Genomic DNA, 27,316 nt, shown 5'->3' on the forward strand with positions numbered 1-27,316 from the left:
GAAGGACAAGACAGAGTTGCCAAGACAAGAAAAAGCTAATGGAGTTCATCACCACCAAACCAGTATTACATGGAATGTTTAAGGGTACTCTTTAAGAAGAAAAAAGAAAATAAAAAATATGAATAATAAAATGGCAATAAATACTTATCTTTCAACAATTGAATCTAAAAAAACAAAATAAATCAATAGATACAGAGAATGTTTTGATAGTTGCCAGATGGGAATGGGGTTGGGGAAATGGGTGAAAAAGGTGAAGGAATTAAGAAGCACAAATTGGTTGTTACAGAATAGTCACAGGGATATAAAGTACAACATAGGGAATATAGTCAATAATATTCTAATAACCACGTATGGTGTCAGATAGGTGTGAGACTTATCAGGATGATCACTTTGTAAGTTATGTAATGTCTAATCACTGGGACGTACACCTGGAACTAATATATAATGTATGTCACAGGACGATGTCAACTGAAATTGAAAAATAAAAAATGATTTAAATGGAAAGGGGGGGAAAAAAGCTCGGCCAGTGTGCTCAGTGGATTGAGCATTGTCCCATGGACTGAGAGGTCCCGGTTCGATTGAGGGTCAGGGCACATGCCCAGGATTCAGACTCGATCCCCAGTGGGGAGCATGCAGGAGACAATCAATTGATGTGTCTCTCACACTGATGTTTCTATCTCTCTTTCCCTTCCTCTCTTTCTAAAAAAAAAATACATGAAACGTTAAAAAAAAAAAAAAAAGTTTAAAATAAAAGAGGAGTAGTATGTTAGAAAGAGCAGTAATTTTATTCCAAATTGTACTACCAGTAAACTTGCCATTCAGAGCCATAAAGTTCCCCAACCCACCCAGCTCTAGAATTCCAGTTACCCCTGGTATTACCTTGAATACTTGATGTCTTTGTTAGAATAAGCCCTCAGGCTACTATTGGCAGTTCAAACATAGTTTATTGTAGATCTTGGAACATATTTCATATTTAATACAAGGATATTCACATGAGTGCTATGTTCAAAATGACATATATTAATCTGGTACTTTTTGGTTTATTAAGCACTTTAGTATCTTTCTTTTTTTGGTTTTTTTAATCCTCACCAGAGGACATGTTTTTCATTGATTCTAGAGAAAGAGGAAGGGGGGGGAGAGGGAAGAAGAGAGAGAGAAACATAGATCAGTTGCTTCCCGTATGTGCCCCAACTGGGGATCAAACCTGCAACCTGGGTATGTGCCCTGACCAGGAATTGAACGGGCAACCCTTTGATGCACAGGACAATGCTCAAACCAACTGAGCCACACCAGCCAGGGCTAGTCTCATTTTGACCATCATTTTAGGTACCTCAGGGCATGAAGTAAAGTAATATTTTTAAGCACTCTTAATCAGATAGAAAAGTGAGGCTCAGAGGGGCAGGTCCGACAATAAAGGTGGAATCACATGTGGAATGCAGATCCCCTGATTACAGGTCTCTGTTCTTTGCCCTACACCAAATTTGTGAGGTAGAGTCACATTTTATATATCCTCTGGAAAGAGTTCTCCTTGAATTTACCCGCCTTGAGCTCCTCCCTCATTCTTCAGAAAAGATAGGATAGAGCACAGAGAGAAAATGGTCTCCTGACCAAGACTCCCACCAACAAACTACTCAACATTTCATGATGCAAAATGCAACAGGGAACAGTGACAAGCTGAAAAAGATACTGAAAGAGTGAGAGGGGCCGACAGCAACTGTTAGTGCCATGGACTAACCCTGGTTGTCTAAATGTTGAATCATGATTTGGACTTTGAAGTATGACAAGTATGAAATTGCCAACAGCTCTCTTATGAAAGATACCAAACACTGCTTCCTTAAAGTAAGTTTAGCATGACACACATGGAGCTAAAATCTCTGTCCCTGTGTGATTAAAACAGAATTTTAAAACTACTCACATGTCTTGCCTCTTACTATTTTTTACCTTTTGGTTCTGTCCTTTCCTGAATAGAAATGGATTTGATCTTTGTGTTAGTTTTATCAAGACAGAAACGTGAAAGCAATTCATTTCCTTGAGATGACAGAGACAATTAGCTTTGTAGAAAAGGTTGAGAAAAATCTACTGTTCCACAAAATTATTTAAACTTCACTCTTCTCAAGAAGCAGGGAGAGCCCAGCCACTACGGCTCAGTGGACTGAGCATCATCCCATGGACTGAGAAGTCCTGGTTCAATTCCCAGTCAGGACACATGCCCGGGGTTGCATGCAGCTTGATCCCCAGTATGGGACATGTAGGAGGCAGCCAACTGATGTCTCTCTCTCACATCGACATTTCTATCTCCCTCTCCCTTCCTCTCTCTCTAAAAAAATCAATAAAAACATATTTTTTAAAAAAGAAGCAGAGAGAAAAGTAAAAATCTTAATCACTAACTATTGTTAACCAAAAGCATTTGGCAATGACCGGATCTCTTCAATCAAAGCAGGCATGGCCAGAATACCAGGAAGGTCAGATTCTAGACACAGATCACTCCCTAATTAGCTGTCACAGGGTAACTGAGGTGTGGAACTCTAGCAAGTGATGATAGAGTAAACCCTAACTTTGCCACTAATTAGCTGTGGAAACTTCAGCAATTTTTTTTTTAATGTTTTTCCTTTATTGATTTTAGAGACAGAGGAAGTGAGAAAGAGAAAGAGATAGAAACATCGATGAGAGAGAACATCGATTGGCCGCCTCCTGCATGCCCCCCACTGGAAATTTGGCCCACAACCTGGGCATGTGTCCTGACTGGGAATCGAACCAGCAGCCTCTTGGTGCATGGGTTGATGCTCAACCACTGAGCCACACCAGCCAGACTCAGCAAATTTCTTAACCCTTAACTTAAGGCTCAATTTCCTCTTCTGTAAAATGAGAACAATGTGAAAATTTTAAAAAGAATACAGGTCAGCAATTTACACAGTAGAGTTCTCGGCTCAAAGTTAACATGCAGAAAGATTTACTACCCTTGTCCACCATTTGTATGATCTGGGCAAGAGACTGCACCTCTCTAAAATTTAGTTTCCTTATCTGTTAAATGACAGTATGATTCTAAATTAGAGTGAAAACAAGATTAGTCAGTAGAGTGGGAAGTCATGGAACCATCATCATGCTTTGAAAAATGGCTCTCTCAGCACACTTGTACACTGCCTCCTCTACACTGCTAACATGCAATCAGCCCATGCTGGGTCAGTGTCTTCACAAATCTTTGCAGGCAGTGTGCCTAATAAATCTTAGTCTGGCCCTGGTTGGTTTGTCTTAGTGGTAGAGCATCGGCCCCTTGACCAATGAGTCGCAGGTTCAATTCCGGACAAGAACACATACCTTGGTTGCAGTTCGTTCCCGGCCATGGTCGGGTCCTGCAGGAGGCAACCAGTCGATGTGTCTCTCTCACATCAATGTTTCTCTCTCCCTTCCACTCTATCTGAAGATAAACAGAAAAATATCCTCGCCCTGGCCAGTTTGGCTTAGCGGCTGGAGCATCGACCTATGGACCAGAGAGTCCTGGGTTCAGTTCCCACTAGGGACACATACCAAAAAAAAAAAAAAAAAATCCTCCAGTGAGGATTAAAAAAAAATCTTAGTCTGAAATGAAGGTCCACAGGAATCGTTTTGTCCAACAGGCTGGAAATATTAAAGTGGGACTAATATTCAAGAAAAAAAATACTGCCCAGCCAGTGTGGCTCAGTGAGTGATGTCATATGGACTGAGAAGTCCCAGTTCAAATCCAAATCCAGGTTGGGTCACAGGCCCGGGTTGGGGTCTCCATCCCCAGTGGGGGATGTGCAGGATGCAGCCAATTAATGTTTCTCTCTCACTCGATGTTTCTCTCTCTCCCTTCCTCTCTCTCTTAAAATCAACAAAAAACATATTTAAAAAGAACACTGAAGAGATGCAATTAAATAGTTTGCAGATACCCAAAAAACCAAAAGCAGTAATTCAAGTTAACACAACAGGTACTATGATTTTAAATTATTCCTTTGTCTCCCTACCCTTTTAACAATGCATTTTTTCTGGTTATCCTTTCAGTAACTAGAATGAGGCTTCTCCAGATATGGAAAGCTCAAACACCATTTCCTAATGTAAACACATTTCACATTTAATGCAAGAAAATCAACATAAGTGGCTATGTTCATAATTGCATATGTTCATCTAGTACTTTTTGGTTTACCAAGCATTTTAGCCTCACTTTGATCCTTAATGTTAGGCAGCACAGCTAAAGCCATTCATCTGAAGAGATAAGGAAAAAAGGACTAAATAGCACACTATTAAACAGAATTCCATTAACCACAATTTCCTTTCAGTTTGGGTGGGGTTTTTTTCTTTTAATTATGCTTTAAAATATTTCTTAAGTTTCATTTTCAGGACTTCACCTTACCTGCCACCTCCCAGGATAAAATGCAAACAAAACCAAAAAGTTTCATATCCACTCTACTTTCATTATTACAAGTCTTATCCATTCTCTAATTCCACCTGATTTCTCTCACCCAATAAATATATGATGATGCTCTGACTCTGATGTTCATAAGAGGCTGGCTTCACTCATTTATTCAACAAATATTTATATAAAGTGTCCTCAAGATATCAGGCACTATGCTAGGCACAACAGTTACATCAATGAACAAAACAAAAAAATGTTCTCATGGAACTTCCATGAGCAGAAATAGTTACTATTACATATGTGTATACTTATACAGTGTTTTATAGGTGACATGGAGTAAAGGAACAGTAGGGAAAAGAACATATACTAGAATTGCTGATGGGGTGGCAGGAGGGATGTTAAATGAGGTGATAGGGAGGCCTCAGTGAAAAGGTAAGACTTGAACCCTGACTGAAGAAGTGAGGATGGTAGCCAAGAGAACACACAGAGAAGAGCATTCCAAGCAGAGGGACAGAGCAAAGCCCCTGGACCAAGAGTATGTCTGGTATGTTCAAGGAACAAAACTGAAGGAGGTCAGTGTGGCTGGAATAAGCAAGTGAGTGACTAAGGAGGGCAGGCAGATCACAAAGGGTCTTGGAGCCCAGTATAAGGCCTCCATTGTAAAAGTACATTGCAAAGCTTTTATTCCATGTGAAATGAGGAGTCACTGCAGTTTTTGAGCAGATGAGTGATGTGTTAAGTTTTTAAAAGGATCTCACCACAGCTGCTATATTGAAAACAAACTGTAGTGGCAAGGGTGGAAGCAGAGAGACCAGTTAGGCTATTTAGATCGGAAGGCAACAGGAAAGGTTTTAAGAAGCGTTCAGATTCTGGATATATTTTGAGGGTAGTGAGTCATGCTTTCCTAGCAGATTGGCTATGAAATGAGGGAGATACTGGATTGTCAAGGATGACAGCTGATCTACAAAAGATGAAGTTGCCATCAATCATTCTGAGGCCTAACTGCACAAGTGACACTATGATACACATGTTACAAGGATCCTGATTTATTTCGTCTCATTAAATTTTCAATTCTCTTTAGTCCATCTCTCTCTTTCTCCTCCCACAGAAATGATCTATTCAGTGAAGTCCAATCTATTGAAGATAGATGAAGTTCCGTCTCAGATACAACTGCAATGATAGACAGCATACTCCAGAAGGCAACCTCAGACTAGTTCATGTTTGATGGCTAATTAAATAAACAATGGAAAGTTTCCACTGGTCATTTGCTGGCTGTATGACTTTGGACACATCATTTCTCCTCTCTCAGCCTCATTTCTTTGTCTCAACAGGGGTGGGGAACCTTTTTTCTGCCAAGGGCCATTTGGATATTTATTAATATCATTCACGGGCCATACAAAATTATCAACTTACAAATTAGCCTGCTATATTTGGTCAGGCTAATTTGGTGATGCATGAGGTATTAGCTGGTAGTGATTTCTCAGGCTTCAAACAACCCCTGAGCCAGATGTTCCCGACCACTATGACTTAAAGTAAGGATATTACTCACAGAGTTATTCTGAATACTAAATGAATGAATACATGTAAGCAGTATCTGGCACAGAGTAAGCAATATATAAATTGTAATTATTACTATCATTGTTAAGTGGTTTTGTTATTTCTCAATCTCAGAATAATTTTATGAGAAATAATACCTAGGGAGCTGATAAGTCTAATAAAAATTCCAAAAACATAAATAGCCTAATGCTAATGTACACTAAGTACAAAGATAGGGCAAGATGCAGGAAGGTCCCATGGAAGCCTAACTACCTTAACTCAATCAATGAAATCCTACAGGACAAATATTACCCATTTGTTTGAACAGGGAAAAGATGGGTACATAGCTCATTTCTCTGTGGTTTAAAGAAACTAACCTATCCGAAGAGTTTCATAAATTTCTCTGAACTTTTCCATTCTAGTCATCTGGAACATCTTTCAGTATATGAGAAAGATAGTACTTGAGCACTTTAGCTTTAGTTATATGCTGTACTTTTATTATATATTGTACTAGAATCAAGAATTAAGATGTGACAAATCGTCGAGAAAAAGCAACAGAAAAGCAGCTTGTGAGGATCATATAAACAGGGATACTAACTCAATCCTGGTAGGATTCCAGAGGCATGAGAGGGAGGCTGGGAGCCCACAGATAGCAGCAGCCTTAACTGTGAGCAGTGCCCTCGGGTTAAACTCCCAAGCAGCTCCACAGCCCAGAGCAGGGAAAGACGCTAAAACAGCCACAGCCACTCACCTTGGGTTCTGGCAGAGGGAGGGTGGACTGGACTGGAACTTTGTGGGGACACTCGGGATTTGGAGGGGGCTCAGAGCTTTTGCTGAGTTGCAGCCACTCAGGATGGTGGCCATCTTACTCCTTCCAAGGGCTCTGGGGAGAGGCAACAGCCATTCCCTCAGAGATTCAATCCCACCCAGGTGGGCCACTGAAATACAAATTGAAACTCATTAACAACCAGCATCTGCCCCACCCTCGGGAAATCCCCTTATACTAAGCACTTGAGGGAGTTTTTCATTCAACTGAGAATCCAAGGGTCTTGAAATAACCGCTACTGATAGCCTCCAGGCAAAAAGCTAGAGGCTAACTGAACCATTCCTGGGCTAGCAACTCTAACCAGGAAAGTAAGACTTGACAGTGGGGTTTAACATGTGTTCTCCCTCGCTCATCCAAACCCAGGAGAGGGAGCCACTAACAGCAGAACATCAACACCCACAGGGAAAATGTGGGAGGTACCAAAGCCAACTGCCATAGCCAAAATCGTGAAACAAAGAAACAAAAAGCAAATGAAAGAACACCAGACCTCTACAGAAGATGATATAAATGAGGAGCAGTTAAGCAAGTTAACAGAGCTAGAATTCAGAGCCATGATCTTGAGGAAGCTCACCAGCATGAGTAAAGACATCAACAAACACCATGAGTAAACACATAGAAATGTTGAAAATCAACCAATTGTAAATTAAAAACCACCAAGAAGAAATGAAGAATGACATATCAGAAATAAAGAACATACTGGAAGGTCTAAACAGCAGAGTAGAGGAAGCTGAACACCAGATCAGTGAATTACAAGACAGGGTAAAAAAAAAATCAACCAGCCCTGGCCGGTTGGGCTCAGCGGTTAGAGCGTCGGCCTGCGGTCCGGAGAGACCCGGGTTCGGTTCCCGCTAAGGGCACGTACTTCGGTTGCAGTTTGTCCCCGGCCCTGGTTGGTCGTGCGGGTGGCAGCCACTCGATGTGTCCCTTCACGTCGATGTTTCTCACTCTCTCTCCCTTCCTCTCTCTCCCTCCCACTCTATCTGTACAAAAAATGGAAAAATATCCTCGGGTGAGGATAAAAAAAATAATAATAATAAAAAATCAACCAATCAGAAAAGCAAAAGGAAAAAATAATTTAAAAACAGGAAGACAGCTTAAGAGAACTGTGGGACAACTGGAAACATAATAATATTCGCATCATAGGAGTCCACGAAAAAGAAAAAAGTGAGCAACGGTTAGACAATATAGTTGAAAAAATAGTGACAGAAAACTTTCCTAATTTGGTGAAGGAAGAAGGCATTCAAGTTCAAGAAGCACACAGAGCCCCAAGTAAGAAGAACCCAAATAGGCCCATACCAACACACACAGTAATCAAAATGCCAAAAATTAAACACAAAGAGAGAATCCTAAAAGCAGCAAGACATAAGCAACAAGTTACCTAAAAAGGAACCCCCATAAGGCTATCACCTGACTTCTCAACAGAAATACTACAGGCCAGAAGGGAATGGCATGAAGTAATCAAGGTCATGAAGAACAAGGATCTGAATCCAAGACTACTCTACCCAGCACCATGTACCATCGTGGCAAAAAAATTAAGATACCTAGGAATAAACTTAACCAAAGAAGTAAAGGACCTATTTGCAGAAAACTACAGGACATTGAAAAAAGAAATAAAGGAAGATGTAAAAAAGTAGAAGCACATACCTTGTTCATGGATTGGAAGAATTAACATCATTAAAATGTCCATATTACTCAAAGCAATCTATAGATTCAATGCAATCCCCATCAAAATACCAATGACATATTTCACAGAACTAGAACAAATACTTCAAACGTTCATATGAAACCAAAAAAGAACATGAATAGCCACAGCAATCTTGAAAAAGAAGAACAAAGTAGATCGGATCACAATACCAGATATCAGGTTATACTCCAAAGCCACTGTAATCAAAACAGCCTGGTACTGGCACAAGAACAGGCATATAGACCAGTGGAACAGTACAGAAAACCCAGAAATTGACCCAAGACATTATGCTCAATTAATGTTTGACAAAGGAGGCAAGACAGCCTCTTTAATAAATGGTATTGGGAAGGTTGGACAGCTACATGCAGAAAAATGAAACTAGACCATCAACTTACACATTACACAAAAATAAACTCAAAATGGATAAAAGACTTAAATGTGAATCCATAAAAATCCTAGAAGAAAATGTAGGCAACAAATTTTCAGACATCATACGCAGCAGAATTGCACTGATACATCACTAAGGCAAGAGAAACAAAGGAGAAAATGAACACATGGGACTACATCAAACTCAAAAGCTTCTGCACAGCAAAAGAAACAACCACCAAAACGGAAAGGGAACCCACTCTATGGGAGAGCATAATTGCCAATGATAAATCAGATAAGGGGTTAATTTCCAACACATATAGAGTACTCATAAAACTCAACAAAAAGAAAACAAAGAACCCAATTAAAAAAATGGGCAGAGGACCTGAATAAACACCTCTCCAAACAGGACATACAAATGGCTAAAAGACATATGAAGAAATGCTCAACATCATTAATCATCAGAGAGATGCAAGTTAAAACAACAATGAGCTATCACCTCACAGAAGGACCGCCATCAACAAATCATCAAACAAGCGTTGGTGAGGATGTGGAGAAAAGGGGACTCTAGGACACTGCTGGTGGGAATGCAGACTGGTGCAGCCACTATGGAAAACAATATGGTGTTAACTCAAAAAATTAAACATTGTACTGCCATTTGAAACAGTGATCCCACTTCTAGGAATATACCCTAAGAAGCTTGAAACACCAATCAGAAAGAATATATGTACCCCATGTTCGTAGCAGCACTATTTACAATAGCTAAGATCTGGAAACAGCCCAAGTGTCCATCAGTAGATGCGTGGATAAAAAAACTGTGGTACACATACACAATGGAGTACTATGCAGCTGTAAGAAAGAAAGATCTCTTATCCTTTGAGATGACATGGAGAGACCTGGAGTGTATTCTCCTAAGCAAAACAAGCCAAGCAGAAAAAGACAAATACCACATGATCTCACTTATTTGTGGATTATAATGAACATAACAGTCTGAGGAATAGGGTAGACCCAGAGACGTGGAAGTAGGGTACAGACTGACAACCCTCAGAAGAGGGGGTGGGGGAAGGGAAGAGATAAACCACAGAACTTATATGCATGTATGCATAACCAATGGACAGGGACAACAAAGGGGGAAATGGGGTGGGGGGATGGGGAGTAGGGTGCCAATGAGCTAAAAAAGGAGAAACATCTGTAACAAAAATTTTAACAATAAAAATTTTAAAAAGACAGAATTGAGATGTAATGTATATAATTTTATTAACCAATATTACCCCAATCAATTTAATTAAGAAAAGAATTGAGCCCTGGCCGGTTTGGCTCAGCTGTTAGAGCGTCCGCCTGCGGTCCAGAGAGACCAGGGTTAGGTTCCCATTAAGGGCACGTGCCTCGGTTGCAGTTTGTCCCTAGCCCTGGTTGGTCATGCGAGTGGCAGCCACTCGCGGTGTCCATTTCACATCGATGTTTCTCTCCCTCTCTCTCTCTTCCATTCTCTCCCTCCCATTCTACCTGAACAAAAAATGGAAATATGTTCTCAGGTGAGGATGAAGAAAAAGAAAAGAACTGAGATGTAGTTTTAAAATGTTTACTAATCATACAACAATAATACACCTATATGTATATACCCACACTATATACACACACACACACACACACATCTATATTTATAGATACATGTGCACGCACACACACACACACCCTATTTAACTTAAATCTGTTCTCTTCTCCAACCTCTGACACTGAACAAATTTCTATGGAAAATGCCCCTGAACAACAGCGGCAATTCCCAACCCTGGATGCATCTTAGAATTACCTGGAGAGCTTTAAATATGATCCAGTCCTACATTTCTGGGCTAAATGAAATCAATGTTGAGAACGGCTGGATAAGCAAATACCAGAAATATTATTTACTGAACTTGGGAAAAAAGAAACACTGTTTAAATATTTCTGGGTTTAAATTAGCATCATCATATGAACTGGGTTCTGGGGTGAGAGGACACTACAGCCTAAATTAGAAATCCTCTTAACCAGACCTAATTTCTGAAACTATCCTGAACCTTCAAAACTAATGCTGGTGGTCTTCCAAATGTTTTCTCAAAAGTGAATGATGACCACCCTGGTCCCTGTAGCTCAGTGGTTACAGCAGAGCCCTGGCCTGTCAGAATTTGATTCAAGGGCAAGGGCACAGACCTGGGTTGCAGGTTTGAACCTGGGCCCGAGTCAGGGTGCATGCAGGAGGCAACCAATCAATGCTTCTCTCTTTCTTTCTCTCTTTCTCTCTCTCTCTCTCTCTCTCTCTCTCTCTCTCTCCCCCCCCCCCCTCTTCTCTCCCTCCCTCCCTCCTACCCTTCTATTCTCTCTCTGGAAATCAATGGAAAAAATATTCTCAGTTAAGGATTAACAAAAAAAAAGAAAAAGTGGCCTGGTTGGTTTGGCTCAGCGGTTAGAGTCTCGGCCACAGACCAAAGGGTTGTAGTTTCGATTCCAGGTCAAGGGCACATACCAGGGTTGCAGGTTCGATTCCCCAGCCCTGGTCTGGGTCATGTGCGAGGCAACCAATTGATATGTATCTCACATTGATGTTTCTCTCTCTGTCTCTCTCTCTCCCTCCCTCCCTCCCTTCTACTCTAGCTAAAATCAATAGAAAAATATCCTTGGGTAAGAATTTTTAAAAAAAGTGAATGATGACAAAATTTAGAATTCTTTCATATGAAAGAACACACAATAATATTATTCTATTTTTCTGGGGCAAAATTCTCCTAAGCCTTATTGCCAAAAACCTGATTACAATTTCTTTTTTTTTTTTTACTGTTTCCCTAGTATAGTCAGTAACAGTATCAGCCTGGCTCTAAGAAATGTGAACTTTCCTTCTGTTTGTATTCTTAACCCATTATTTAAAACATAAAGCCTCACCCAGCCAGTGTGGATCAGTGGACTAAGCATTATCCCATGGACTGAGAGGTCCAGGTTCCATTCCTGGTCAGGGCACATGACCAGGTTGCAGGCTTGATACCCAGCAGGGGGCATGTAGGAGGAAGGGGATTGATGTTTGTCTCTCACATAGATGTTTCTCTCTCTCTCTCTAAATATCAGTAAAAGCATATTTTAAAAATGAATAAATAAATAAATCTTTGCCCTGGTCAGTGTGGTTCAGTTGGTTAGGTGTCGTCCCTGCACCAAAAGGTTGATAGTTCCAATCCTGGTCAGGGTACATGGCCAGCTTTTGGGCTCGATCCCAGCAGATCAAAGTTCCAGTCTCACCTCAATGTCTCTTCCTCTTTCCCTCTCCCTTCCTCTCTCTCTAAAAACCAAGACAAATATTCAAAAAATAATAATAAATAACATAAAGGTTCTATCCAATAATAGTGCACAACATAAAGGAGAAATTACTGTCAAATGTTTTTCACTGTCAACCCAGTATAGGACTGGATAATGGCTTTCTATAATAAACTCACTCATTTATTTCTTTAAAATATAATACTTATTAAGTCTTTATTATATGCTAGACACTTCCTTCAGGTGCTTGTGACCATAGCAGTAATCAAGATACACCTGACCTTAATATCCTTCTAAATGCCTTTAAATGAATAAATTTAAAAATAAAGTATGGCCCTGGCCAGTCTGGCTCAGCAGTTATAGCATCAGCCCGCAGACCAATGAGTCACGGATTCGATTCCAGTCAAGAGCACATACCTCGGTTGTGGTTGGTCCCCAGACCTGACCGGGTTGGGCTGGAGGCAACCAGTCAATATGTCTCTCTCACATTGATGTTTCTCTCTCTCCTTCCCTCTCCCTCCCTCCCACTCTATCTGATAATAGAAAAATATCCTCAGATGAGGATTTAAAATAAATAAATAAATAAAGCATGCATGTAGTTCAACAATATCTAAAGAGTAGGTTAAGATAATGGAAGTCTAAAATAACAACACTAGAAATGTCATGTGGAACCCAAATTTACTGAGCACCTACTATAAACCAGATGTTGTATTAGTCTCTTTATATGTGATACTCATTTAATAAAGTTGCTGTCCTAAAGAGATAAAATTACTACACAGAAGAAATTAAAGAAGGCCAAACAATAAGAAAATTGTTTCTTTTAGTTGAGCTAGTCCCACACTAGAGGGAATGTTCCATCCTAAAGTTGACAAGAATGAATTATGACAGAGTTGTGTCAATTCATTCACACAAGAAATATTTTTAGAGTGTTCAACCACAGAAACTGTGAGATTTTTTAGGTTACAAGAAGAAAAATCAAGTTGTCATAAAAACACGTATCAAGCCTGGCCAGTGTGGCTCAGTGGTTGAGCATCGACCCATGCACCAAGAGTTCGCTGGTTGGATACCCAGAGTGCATACCCAGGTTGTGGGCCAAATCCCAGGTGTGAGGCATGCAGGAGGCAGCCAAACGATGTTCTCACTCATTGATGTTTACATCTCTCTCTCACTCTCCTTTCCTCTCTTTCTAAAAAATAAAATACATATCAAATTTCTTAAAGTTGAAAATTACAGTAAACTCTACGCATGAGGCATAAACTATCCTTCTATAGATATTAAGCCACGTAGCTTATTGATAAAACCGTACTAATAGCCCTGGCCGGTTTGGCTCAGCGGTTAGAGGGTAGGCCTGCGGGTCCGGAGAGACCCGGGTTCGGTTCCCGCTAAGGGCACGTACCTCGGTTGCAGTTTGTCCCCGGCCCTGGTTGGTTGTGCGGGTGGCGACCACTTGATGTGTCCCTTTCACATCGATGTTTCTCTCTCTCTGTTCCTCTCTCTCCCTCCCACTCTACCTGAACAAAAAATGGAAAAATGTCCTCGGGTGAGGATGATAAAAAAAAAAAAAACCGTACTAATAAAAATATTATTCAAGAACCAATAAAATAAGTAAACTTTACTAGGTAGAGTGATTAGTTTTTTTAATTCCTTTACAAACACTAATTCAAACCAAAAGTCACTCAGATCAATCGGGACTTCATACGACAGTATTTTCAGCCCCAAGCAAAAACAGGGCAACTTAACCCAAAGCTGTTTCCAAATCCTTCTAGTGACACTTTTAAAGAATTTTTTAAGCATTCGGGTGGAACTATTAGACTCCAATCCCTCAATCGCACCCCTCCCCCAATGTCATTTTTGAAGGGAGGGCTTTGGTTTTGTTTTTTAGATTTTAAAGGAAATGCTGGTGGGGAGCAGCCAAGTGGGGTCAGTTTGTAAGTTTTCTGGGAGCTGACACAGGCCAACCCTATTCTCCAATTCTAGGTAGAGATTAATCCCAAAACAAGGACTGCGTTTTCAGTTTTGCCCAAGACCTCTCTTCACCTTTGAAAAAACGAACGCGCTCTGTTTGGTCTCGAACAGCTGGGCTTTGGCCCAGACAAGACCGGGCCGGGCTCTCGGCCGCTCCCGCTCAACGATGTCACTTCAAGTCTGGTGACCAGGGCTGACTAGAGCCAGCTCCTGACACCTGCCCACCCCCACCCCACCCCGGCCCGCCCGCGGTAGCGGAGCCCCGGGCCCGCAGCCAGGCTGAGGGCCAGGCCATCAGGCCGGCGGGCGGGTGCGGGTCCCTGCCGGGCCGCGCTCACCATCGATGTTCTCCCGGTCACTGATATGCTGCAGGTTGCAGCCCGTGTCCTCGCGGCTCAGGTCGGCGTCGGGCCGGTAGGACTCCAGCCGGGAGTGTGCATTCCTCCGCAGCTTGGGGCTGGACGACACGCAGCACGAGGTAGTGTTCCCCATCGCCGGGCTCCGAGGGCCGAGCGTAGAGCGGAGGCCCGCCCGCCGCCAGGCACCGACGGAAGCGCGGTCAGCAGCGGCGGCGGGCCCTCGCCATGGGCGGCGGTGGCGACTAGCGGCGGCGAGCGGCTCCCTCGGCCTCCGCGCCGCCCGGGCCTGTCCGCGGCGGAGGAACGCCCGACTGAGCGACTGCAACTGCCGCGCCGGCCTCACCCCGCCGCGGCCATGGCGGGCGCTGCGCAGGCCGCCTCCCCGCGCTTCCCGCTCGGCGCCCGGGTCCGGCGGCGGCCTCCGCAAGAGGTTCCGGTTCAAGCGGCAGAGAAGCGTGTCCCCGCGGGTGGCGGTGTGGGGACGGGGCGGCGGGGACGGGGCGGCGGGGGCGGGCACCGCACTGGACCCGGCGCGGGGAGGCCGGCGCTGTACCGCCCGGAGGAGGCTCGGCGCCCGCCCCGCCCCGGCGCCGCCCCTTCCCGCTGCCCTGGAAGCAGATCTCGGCCAGGAGGGCAGACGAGGCCGCGGCAACCTGGCAGCCGCTTGCGTCCTGAGTTCGGGCTGCCTTGGTCTCGGTCTTCTCTGGTCTCGGTCCTCATGCTCCCCGGGGAGGAGGGCGTGTGTGGCGGCCCGGGGTGCCTGAGGCTGCGCTGGCCACTTCCGGGACCTTGCTTCGTTTTCTTTTTTTTAAGCTTTTAAGAGGACGCTGCCCTTGATTTGGGAATTCTCTCTTCTGCTTTGAGCTGTGCAGAGGACTTGATGGTTCTGATTACAAAGACCATAACCTGGGCTATTTCAGTGTGGAGTCAGCTGCAGCATTTTGAGTCCCATGGAAGTTGATGTGAGGTAGAGACAGGTACGTAACACCAGCCATCCTTGTTACCCTTAACACGCTGCTGCCATCTGTCATGCTGGGCACTGTCTGTCTGTCTGTCTGTCTGAATCCAGGTCGCCAAGAAGCGCCGGGCTCTGGGACGCGACCCCGACCAGTGTCCCCATTCACCCTCCGGCCTAGGGCAGAAATGGCCTTCCCACCCGCTTCCAAAAACACTCAGTGAAGAAGTTGTGAGGAGAGACTGGGGAAAAAATGCTTTCAACACGGAGAAACTTGGTGCAACGCTCATAATTTTTAACATATGAGGAAACAGACCCAGAAAGATGAAGTGATGGTAGTAAAAGAGAACAAAAGAAGTACGGGAATTAATATTTATCTGGTATCAGCATGTGTGTACATCTCGCTGTATAAACACTAATTCGTTTAATTCTTGACATCCAGCCTTTTTTTAACTTGCTCTGCCCCTCTCGGTAATATTTAATACATTTATTAGGCCACATTTTTTAAAAAGCTCCGTGATCCAACAATATTAATGTCAGGATAACTGGCGAATGTCTTTGGAAAATAAATGGCAGCAAAGTGCTGATGCTGACAAGATGACAAAGGAAGTGCAGAAGGGAAGGTCTAAAGAAATGTAGCAGGAAAGTGGGAAGATAGTAGTAAGACAAAATAAAGCTCTTCACTAAGGTAGTCTGACAGTCTTGCGTCTCAGGAAAGATGGGCTGGAACATAACTACAAGTCAGTGAGTGTGCATATCCAGATTTTCAGGGCTACAATGTGGGTAAAATGGCTGAAAATCAGAGCGGGTTTCTGTACTGTCTGTTCTGATTGTTGTTTTGTAGTTTAGGCACCATAAGCACGCAATTACTGAAACATAATGTGTATAGCATATTCACTTAGGCACATTAAGTAATTTGTATTTAATCATAAAATTTACAATTAATGACATGGTTTGAAGGGCTTTAGAGGACAGATCAAATGACACTGAGAAGACAGCATGTCTGTCTCAAGGTTCCTCTTCTTCAGGGTCACTGGGTAGTGTTAACTGGGAATAACATTTGGAGGCAAGGGAAAACATGACTGAGGGGTCAGGGTAGCCACAGACTCTGCCAAAAAGTAGGACAGCTTCTGGTCTGCAGGGACTTGACTGTCCCCTCACCACCCCTACCCACTCTTTGAGATTCCCACTGTATTTATTTCCCTTAGAAATGCATCTGTTGGACTTTTTCAGAAGTATGACTTTTGGTCAACAGGCCTGGGGAAGAAAGATAAGTGCTAAAGCCTCACCAGTGATTTACCTGTGCGCCGACCACCACACCCTTCCACACACACTTCAAACTCCTCCAGGCAGAGATGCCTCCTGCTTGACACACAGTGACACTTTAGACAAGCTGTCATCTATTAAGCACCTGCTAGAAGCCACGCATTGTACTAAGTATATTTTTACATCTAAGCCTATGCTTATCTACCATTTTACAAATAAAGACACTTTAATTCCGGTAATTAAATCTTTCTAAAGTAAGATTAATGAGAAATGACCTAACTGTTGCACCTTGGTTCTGATTACAAAGACCATAACCTTATGGTCCCATCTCAGTTACATCCAGCCCAACAACCTCCTGCCCCCACTTTTAGATATCACTGAACAGAACAGGGGCAGAGAATAGATTAGAATAATGAGAGAAGAAATCTGCAAAGGTTTTGAGTGGAAAAGAGACTCAAGTGTTGCTACTCTCTTTTCTATTCTCTTGCTGAATGAAGCTGTTTGTGACTGCTTTTGACTAGTTGGAGAAGAGAGAAGAGAAGGGAGCCTTGTTATTTCTGTGGGGCCCAGCTCTTCTGACCAGAGTTAAGTAGCATGTCAACAGGAGAAGCATTATGCAGAAATTTAGCCACACCATCTCTAACATTATGTCACTTGGGAATCTAAATGTGGGAACTCTTCCTCAATAGGACGGATCTATCCTAGGATTGGGGCTGGAGTGTGAGAAGAAAGGTGAAACTCCAACCCAAGACCCTGTCCTCAAAACATTTAGCCTTAGAAAACATCAACCTGGATCTAATCAGAACCAACCCTGCTCTTTGAGCAGAAAGAATCATTTTGTAATTCTTTTTTTTCATCTTTCTTTGTTACCAGGGTTTAAGAATTTGGTCATTATTAAGAGGTAGATATGGTACTTGGGTGAGCTAGTTAAGTCAATGCTCTTCACATTTTTTAGCAGTCATAACTTATTTTTTCAACAAAAATTATAATGGAACCAAAATATTTAAAACAAATGATATGAGTATTAAATTATTTATAGGATCTTATAAAAACAAATCAGTGAGCCTTGGCCAGTGTGGTTCAGTGATTGGAGCATTGGCCCACGCACTGAAGGGTCACAGGTTCAATTCCTGGTTCAATTCCCCGTCAAGGTCACATACCTGGGCTGCAGGTCCTATCCCCATGTAGGAGGCAGCCATTTGATGTGTCTCACATCAGTGTTCCCTCCCCTCTCTCCCCTTCCCGCCCTTCTACTCTCTCTAAAAAAAAAAAAAAAAAAAAAATCAAAGGAAAAAAAAATATCCTCGGGTGACGTTTAGCAAAAATCAGAAAAACAAATCAGTGAATATAGACCACCTTAATTAAATTAGGTAGAGCATAAGTACAGTATTACTTCAGCTACATACTTATCCATGAAATATGAATCTGTCATTTGCACAACTCCCTGAATCACCTCTTAGAATACAGAAAGCACTGAGCCAAGTTAACATAGGACCTGCACCTTCGATTAAAAGAAGGAAAAGGCTAGTCTCAGGAACAAAAAATAAATAAATGTGCTCAGAGTACATCTGCCCTTTCTTTGTCAACTGGTAGCTAGTTTGCTATGTCAGTTACTTAAACATTTGTAAGGCAGTTGTGAAATAACCAAGGCTCATTGTTGTACCACCAATGATCTTGTCACCCAACGACCTCCCCTCAAATAAGGCCTCCCTTTAGTAGTCGATAGTAAGCAGTTCACAATGTAACTATCTATTGGGAAGTATTTACTTTGATGGCCACTTGACCTTGACCAATGTAGGTGATTTATTTATGGATAAAACATTTGAAAGTGTGCTGAGCCAGGCATCTTGGGGATACAAAAATGGATAAGATATAGTTCTTGCCCTAGAGAAACTCATAGTCCAGTGAACAGTCAAAAAAGCAGTTTTAGAACATGTCCAGTAATGTGAGTGATTGCAGTCATTTAGTGCTAAATTCTGAAGAATGCCAAGCCTGCTACCTATAAATACATATCTTTATCACCTGCGGATACACCTGTAAGAGATTTATCCCATAAATTAAAGAATTGTACCCAGAGACACTGTCAGATTGAAAATTTCCACAATCAAATAAAGATGACTAATAAATTTAAACACCAATGACAAATCTTTCGGACAAGACTAACTGCCAGGAACATTATATTGAGAAGGATTCTGAGGTCATGTTCCAGTTAAACAGGGAAAAACACTGCCACGAGGAAAGGAAGAGAACAATTGTGACACATATTTCCTGTCCATGAGTAAAACCTTGGTTTATAGAAAAAATAATGAAGCATGGGACTCTGAGTACCTGGGCAAAGGCCCACTTGGAAACTGATTTATCTACCTCACCACTGAGAATTCACCACCAGTCCCCAGGCTAAACAGCCCTAAGGAGTCTTATCTCTTTTGTCATACTATCTTCTTTATCCCTTTTTGCTTACATCAACAGGAATGGTAAATGTATGTGTGATCGCTGAGAACTGGGATGTACTTTTGATAAGATAAATTTCAGCATCACACAGGGTCTGGCATAGTTAAACTGAGAGAGGCTACTACTTCTCTACCCCGTGTCAGTTCTTCCATCTCCCGTAGTAGTTCTTCCATTTTTTATAGACAACAATAATATGCCTACTTCAAAGATGACAGCTGGCCACATGGCTAAATTGGGCCAATGAGATATGAGTGGAATCTTCCAGGAAAGCTCTCTGAAGAAGCTTCCTCTTTTCTGCTTTCTGGAATGTGGACATGATGGCTGGAATTCCAGCATGCAATGTTTGAGTACCAGGTAACCTTGAAAATGGAAGCCATGAACTAAGATAATGTCTCTGCTCTTCTTTTACCTGAGAGAAATAAACTGTTCTATAAGCCACTGTTATTTTGAACTCCCAAGTTATAATGCAGCCACATCTAATCCTGATCTGGCCAGTATTTGATATTATTCTCTGATAGAGTTTTATGTATTTGTGTTGACAACTTTTACTGATTGACCCTCAGATAACAAGGATTTTGACCTAGAACTATGGGGTGTCATATATACCTGGTTCCCATACGAGAATCCAGGTTGGAATGGGAAGGTGCAGTAGGCAGGCTCTGGAGCCAAGGTAGGATTTTGGTGGCAAAAGGAAGTTCTTCCAAAAGGCAGATTAGCTCCCATGAAAATTAAAAGAATTAAATGCCCGGTGCACTATTTTAATATAGCACTCCTTTAGTATTCCCAGAATTGGAGCCAAAGTTTCCTAAGAGCAAGAAACTCCATGAGTATAACCTGGTATATATGTTCAAGATCCACCTGATCCAAGAAATGTATTTTCCTGTTCAAAAACATTTTTTCTGAACCTCTCTTTGTGACCCCACTGACTATCTGGAAAAAATATGGGAAGGTTTTCTGCCACCTTATACTCTTCCCAACACATGCAACAGGTCTTTCTAGTCCAGCATGGCTGTCACTAGTGGCATTGGCAGGGGATTTGTTGAATGTCTCCCATGATCCAGGCACTTTCACTTACCTTTATCTTAGTTAACTGGCCTCAGTTCAGACCTTGTTCCCAACACAACAGCATTTTAAAAGTAAAACAAGGATAGCTAATGAATTGCGTTAACTTACTGCCTCTACCTCACATTTTTAACCTTCAGGTAACTCAAAACATTTCGCTGCTATAATTCACCATTCAAATAGTGCTGTGTCCCCAGGAGCAACTAGGTAGATCCTACTAGAGTGGGCAGTCCTGTCACTATCTGCTTAAAATCTGCTTAAATAGCTTCTTACTGTTGTTTTTAGAATGCCATGTTGCCTGCATTCAAGCTGAATTTTCTCCAGCTAACAAGAACTGTTCACAACTCACTCTCATTTTACCCATGTGACCCTATCCCCTTCTCCCCTGATACCATGTGTTTTTAATCCTACTTAGCCTTCAAGGCCCAACACATGCACTGTTTTTTTCTCAATCCCTCATGCTGGAGATCATAAACACATTTTATTTAAAACCACTTATCTCTTCCTACTTTTGTTGTTTTTATGCATTACTTTGTTTTATCTTCCCTCTTCAACTGTAAGCTCCTAAAGGGCACTCATACCTCCCTTATTCCCCTTGTGCTCACCACAAGGCACCCAAGGACTATTTGTTACCTGAATAAGAGGTGGGCAAGTACCTGAACATTTTTATTTTATCCCCTCAGTCTTTTGGTATTTTTTTCTTTCTCTTCTTCCTTTATACTAAGCAAGAGAAAGATAGGGAATGAATTGGGGGAGGAAGGGGTGCTAATGATGATTGTAGAGAGCTAGGGTTTTCAGTGATAATTCCCTTTTATTACATGTTGTAATTTTTGAGAAAATATTTTTCTCATTGTTCTTTGCGCTGTGAAGCTTTAGATATTCATAGAGATCTGTTGGCAATAAATAGTGTTTACTATCTTTAATGTTTTCTCTAGAATTTAATTAATCAGGAAAACAGCACTTTTGAAATGGAGTTGTGCTTCTCAGAGCATAGTCCTGACTGCATTAGGAAGAAAACCACTGGAGTGAAGTATAATTAATTTAAGTGTCTATTTCAGAGCAGAAGTCAGAATTCCACAGCTTAGTTTGCCATGCTCTGTGTTTTCATTTTTAACCTGAAAGCAACCAAATCCTTCTGGGGTGGAGGGGAGGGAGGATACACACACACACACACACACACACACACACACATTGTGTGTGTGTGCATATACATGTCTGTGCATGTGCATGCATGCAACACATACATACTATAAACCATATTCAGCTGAAAAACTTTGCCAATATATACAAATCAGTGGTTCAGAACCCCAGGGCAATTTGTCCATGTCTGGAGACATTTTTTTATTGTCACCACTGGAGAGGGGTTGCTACTACATCTAGTTGGTAGAAGAGATGCTGCTAAACATTCTACAGTGTACAGGACAGTGTCCACAACTAGAATCATACAGCCCAAAATGACACTAGTGCCAAGGTTGAGAAACCCTGACTAAATATGTCAGTTATTCAGTTCAAATACTGTCGCTCATTCTGTCTTTCAGAATGTGCACATCCTTACACTTTTTATAACATCTGAAAGAAAATTACAGCAATTACACTGTATCAGGAATTCATTATCTAGTTTAGCTTCCCAATGGAAACTTTAAGAGGAAAAAATAACACTTGTTTTCAGGAGAAAAAATTATTTATTTCAAAGCACTTCTTAAGATTAACTTCCTGCCCTGGCCGGTATGACTCAGTGGTTAGAGCATCGGTCCACTCACTGAAGAGTCAAGGACACCACCTGGGTTGCAGGTTCAGTCCCTGGCCCAGTGCAACCAATCCATGTCTCTTTCTCTCCCCCTCCCTCCCTCCCTTCCACTCCTCTAGAAATCTATGGGAAAAATACCCTCAGGTAAGGATTGAAAAAAAAATAAAAGATTAACTTCCTATAGAAGGGCATTTCAAGCAATCATTCTGACTCCAAGAACTCTGCCCAATTACAGGTACACAGGACTATACCAGATTTTATTTTTCCTTAAACTAAATGAAAGTAAATTCCTTAAAAGCTTAGAAGGCAACCTGGCTGGTGTGGCTCAGTGGTTGAGCGTTGACCCATGCACCAAGAGGTCACTGGTTCTATTCCTGGTCAGGGCACATGCCCAGGTTGTGGGCCCAATCCCCAGGGGGGGACATGCAGGAGGCGACCAATCGATGTTCTCTCTCGTTAATGTCTCTATCTCTTTCTCCCTCTCTCTTCCTCTCTCTCTCAAATCAATAAAGAAAAAAAATGTAAAGCTTAGAAGGCAAAGAGCCTTTTAGAACAGTTGTTGAGATGATGTGCAAGGCACACACAAAACAAGGTCTTTATTTAGAGTCAAAGATAATGGCATTTCATTTATATAGCACTCAGTATTTTGTTAATATTTCCTTTGATGATTTGATCATTTTCCATACTTTTTTCTTTTATAATAATGAAATCATACTATGTATAAAATGTAATAGCTTCCATTTTTCTTCTATAGCATAAGTACTTTCTCATACCAGTTAACGCTTTTTAAAAACTAATGCAGCCTGGCTGGTGTGGCTCAGTGGATTGAGTGTCACCCCATGGACTGAGAGGTCCTGGTTGGATTCCCAATCAGAACACATGCCTGGCTTGCAGGCTCGATCCCCAGTGGGGGGGTGAAGCAGGAGATGGCCAATTGATGTTTCTCTCCCTTCCTCTTTCTCTAAAAAAATCAATAAAAAAATTTTTTTTTAAATAATGACTACAAAATATATTATATAAATATACCATACTTTGACAGTGCCCAATTATTAAACATTTTGTTTCTTTTCAGTATAATAAGTAATTATGAGGTAAGCATTTTTATATACTGATCTTTTTCTGCATCTGCTTATTTCCATAGAAGGAATTATTAAAATTGGAATTTCTGAGTCATTTTGACCAGATAGGAACATTTATAAATCTCTCAATAAGTTTTGCCATACAGTATTTTAGAAAGTTTATACCATTTTACACAATAATTGTTTATTTGTTGAAATTCCAAGCTCAGAGAGGAACTTCTGGCCATTCTATGATCAGTAATTGGATGGGTTTCTATTGATTCTCGCGGCATCTTATACATGCCTACACCACAGTATTTATCAATATATATGTAGCATTTTTCCTACATTTGTCCAAGTAAACTCTGAAGTAAGAAGCAGAACTTGTCTTCTTTGTAACCCTGTTACAGAGTACAGTAATGACTAAGAGACACTCCACTAAAAATGGTGACACCTAACAGTCATCAAGACATCTCGGGATAATTCTCCAGAGCAGTCATTGTCTCACTCTCAGTTTCCCTATAGTGGACCAGAATAAAATAGTTTATACCTAACAGAGGGAAGCTGCATACAAAAAGAGAGCTGTACTAATCTAAATCCAGGCTTGACACCTCTTTAGCATGTAATTTTCCCATGTTCCAAATTGCTTCAGTGTATCCTGTTTTCTATTTCTATTTTCCATTTTGTCCAGCAGGCGAATTTATAGTTGACAGTACCAGCAGTGTGTCTTCATGATAGTATCACCTTACTCCAAAGCACTCAAGAGCCTGAGAAATGAGTACGTGACCATTATAACCCTCGTAGAAACTCCTTCCTGTTGCTTAGTTATTATCCTTCTGCATTTTCTGTGGACTGTACCTTCACACAGTATATGATGCTAAGTTTCAATGAATGTTGAAGAGCTACTGTGTAATAAATGCCAAGAAAAACAATGAGGGATATATAGAAAGAAGTAAAGATCTCTCTCTTCTGCTTTAATCCCAACTCCATTTTTCACCTTTTATCAGCAGCCCCAGGGATTGGGGTTGGGGTCTTTTTGAAATGAGTTCAGTTCTATAACATCTGAATAGTTATTCTTGCTATAGCACTAGGCAGAGAGAGACTACTCAAAGCAGGCACCTCTGTCATTAGTGAGTCCTGAGGATGTAAAGACCCCTTTGCGGTAAATACCCTCACTTCCTAATAGGGTGCCTAAAATTCCCAGTTGGTTATCCCTTAGGAATAAGTCCTTAAAATCGCATTTTGTCTTTGGTAAGTGCTATTTGGAATATTCACACATTCAAGTGTTACCTGTTCTCTAATAGCCTACAACTAGTTAGTATATCTGATTAGCTAGAGTGGTCACCTCTCAAGACACTAAATGAATGGTAGAACATAGGGCAACATCTTCACTCATATCACTGAGGAACTAATGTCAACACTAAAAACTTTTATAATTTAAAAAAAAACAGGCCAGAAATAAAGGAGCAATGAGAATAAAATCTCTGGGAGGGATTCCAGCCAGGAGCCACCATGGAGGACCTGGGGCACACGGGAAGACACATTGTACCTGCTCCCAAAATGTATAGTTCACAACTTTGCCTTAGGACATTTCTATGTATAAAGCGCTAAATGGAAAAGAGTAACAGGATTTAAGTCACCTATGTTCCATACTCTAAAGGTGTGAATAGAATAGGAAAAGAAGGGACTTCTCAGGAAATAAAAGCACTTCCACCTTGCTAACATGTTTCTCCACTTACAAATCTGTATAACTGATTTGAAAATATTTGAAATAAATATTAATATTCATAGAGGTTAAGTTATTTGGGCAAATATGATAAAAATTGCCAATTGTAATACTGAAAAATATATAAAACTAAATGCCTATAAAGCAATAACTATTTTAGTAAATCCTGCTACATGCAATGGAATTCTGTGAAGTCATAAATATATATATATATACACACACACATCTTTATTATATATATATATATACACACACACACACACACACATCTTTATTATATATATATATATATATATATATATATATACACACACACACACACTTATTATACAAAGCCATGAAATATAGTTGAGAGAAAAGGGAGGTTGATCCTATTTACAAAAATCTATATATATTCCTATGAATAAAATGCAAAGAGAAGATGTTTTTAGGGATGTTCACAAATAGACTGTGTTGACAATGATTACAGTGAAACCTTCATTCTCGAACTTAATTCATTTGGGAAGGCTGTTCAAGAAGCATTTTATTTGAAAAAAATAATTTTTTCCCATTAGAAATAATGTAAATTGTTTTTCTTTTTTTTTTTTTTATCCTCACCCAAGGATATTTTTCCATTTTTTGTACAGATAGAGTGGGAGGGAGAGAGAGGAAGGGAGAGAGAGAGAGAAACATCGACGTGAAGGGACACATCGAGTGGCTGCCACCTGCACGACCAACGAGGGCCGGGGACAAACTGCAACCAAAGCACGTGCCCTTAGCGGGAACCGAACCCGGGTCTCTCCGGACCGCAGGCCGACACTCTAACCGCTGAGCCAAACTGGCCAGGGCAGAAATAATGTAAATTGAATTAATTTGTTCCAAACCCCCAAATGATTCTCTGTTTTAACCTTTCTTATATACAATACATGTTGTCTAATGTACTGTTTAATCTATAAACAAACACTTCTTTTCTTAAATTTATTGTACCAGCCCCTACTAGCCTTAAAATAATCATTTTCAGCACTCCTTCCAGGGGTGACTTTCAGGAGGTCAGTATTCAGCATCTTCACTTTTTCAAACATCATTGCCTCTGAAATGCTGTCACCTGCTAACTGCTTTTCCTTTATCCAAATCAACAACAGCTTTTCTACTTCTTCAGTTGCTTGAAATCATTTTATCTTTCATACCCTTAGCAACATTATCACTCTTGATGGCCTCTTTATGTTTTAAAATTGTGCTAATCATTCACTTCCCCTGCAACAAAAGCAACAACAACAAAACCCACAAAAATATTCACAGCACAATTTTCTGATATGTTAACAAGTGAAGTTTAGCTGTAAACTGCCTTGCATTCTCTCCTTTGTTTGTGGCCTGAGAGATGCTTTTTGTCATGCAGATGTATCAGCAAGGAAGGGTTCTGAGGTTAAGAACTGAAGTTTGGTTCAACAACCTAGACATTATTTCCATGAACAATGTGGTTGAGAACTGAATTGTTTGAGATGGGAGATGTTTGAGAACAGAGGTTTGACTGTATATCCAAAATGCAAAACCTTGGTTGATTTTTGTTTTCCTCTGTTCATTTTTTTTTCTTTAAATCTTTATCTTTTCAACAAGCAATAATGCATGTGGATGAAAAGGGGCCACATGCTAACCTGACAAGCTCAGGGAAAGCCTGTATGGTGGCCTTGCAAACTCAAAGACCTAAAGTAACCAGAGAGGATGGTTTAAAATTAAAACTTTTTAACTAAAAGCAGTTTATGGCAGGTTGTCATGTTCTAAGCTGGCATCTTTCTTGACAAAGGTCAATCTTTACTTTAAGTGAGCCTGTCTATCGCCTTTTTGCATCTATGATAACATATCTTCGGAATGTCAAAGTAATTTTCCTTTTTCCGGACCAGTCAAAGCACAGGCACCACTCTGTGGAGACCACAAATCCCCTCATTGTTATTGAGTTAATTGTTGACTGTTAACTATCCTGTACCCACCTATATAAAAGAACCATGTGTCTATCACTTTACTTTCCATCCAATCCCAAAGGTTTCCCTGCTTTGCTTTCTCTCACTTACCTACTCTATCACCAGTGGGTTTCATGTACCTTACTTGCGTCTTTCTTTTTGATCGTAATGTATAAAATAAGGTGCAAAACTGCCATTTTTTTCAAATCGTTGAGATTGTTTCCCGACAATTGTCAACAGTTTTGGCTCAAATAAACTCACAAAAAAATTTCACAAATTTGAATGTTCCTTACATTGACATGCATTTTCTATTTCCTCTCCACAAAAGAATAGCCTGACAAAATCTTTTTACCTCAAATGTTTTTTTCCCCTCCTCTAGTCTTTGTCTAAAACATTTGTGATTTGCTAAAATAAGCAAAGATTGTAGAGAATCCATGCTTGAGATAGAACAGATTCCAAGTTGGAGAACACCTCATCCATTGCAATAAGGCCTGGATACAAGTGGAAGCCATTATTCTACTTCAGGAAAGTGCAACCTGGCAATTTGCATTCTATTCAGAATTCTAGCTCTTAAACAAAAAAGCTGATGTAATTTATTGCATTTGGGCACTGAACATGTTATTCTCCATTTTACTTAACTTACTGTAAAATTATATTAGCTATGCTGCTACCTAAGCTAAGATATCTTCTGTCCAATCACTAAGTTTCTGTCTTTTAGAGGGTCATGCTACCTCCC

General features: G+C 41.0%; 1 protein-coding gene across 4 annotated transcripts in view; it reads right to left on the minus strand.

Moving 5' to 3' along the window:
- CCNY (cyclin Y) overlaps positions 1-14,529 on the minus strand; it is a 290,463-nt gene extending 275,934 nt beyond the window's left edge. For all 4 annotated transcript variants that reach the window (XM_036261758.1, XM_036261749.1, XM_036261741.1 and 1 more), the window contains exon 1: positions 14,361-14,529. In XM_036261758.1, coding sequence (XP_036117651.1) covers positions 14,361-14,514 — 154 coding nt within the window. In that variant the 5' untranslated portion in view covers positions 14,515-14,529. The remainder of the gene's footprint in view (positions 1-14,360) is intronic.
- Positions 14,530-27,316: the final 12,787 nt, after the last annotated feature.

Source organism: Molossus molossus, unplaced genomic scaffold (assembly GCF_014108415.1).
Source record: "Molossus molossus isolate mMolMol1 unplaced genomic scaffold, mMolMol1.p scaffold_m16_p_1, whole genome shotgun sequence".
In the NCBI taxonomy this organism is placed as follows: Eukaryota; Metazoa; Chordata; class Mammalia; order Chiroptera; family Molossidae; genus Molossus; species Molossus molossus.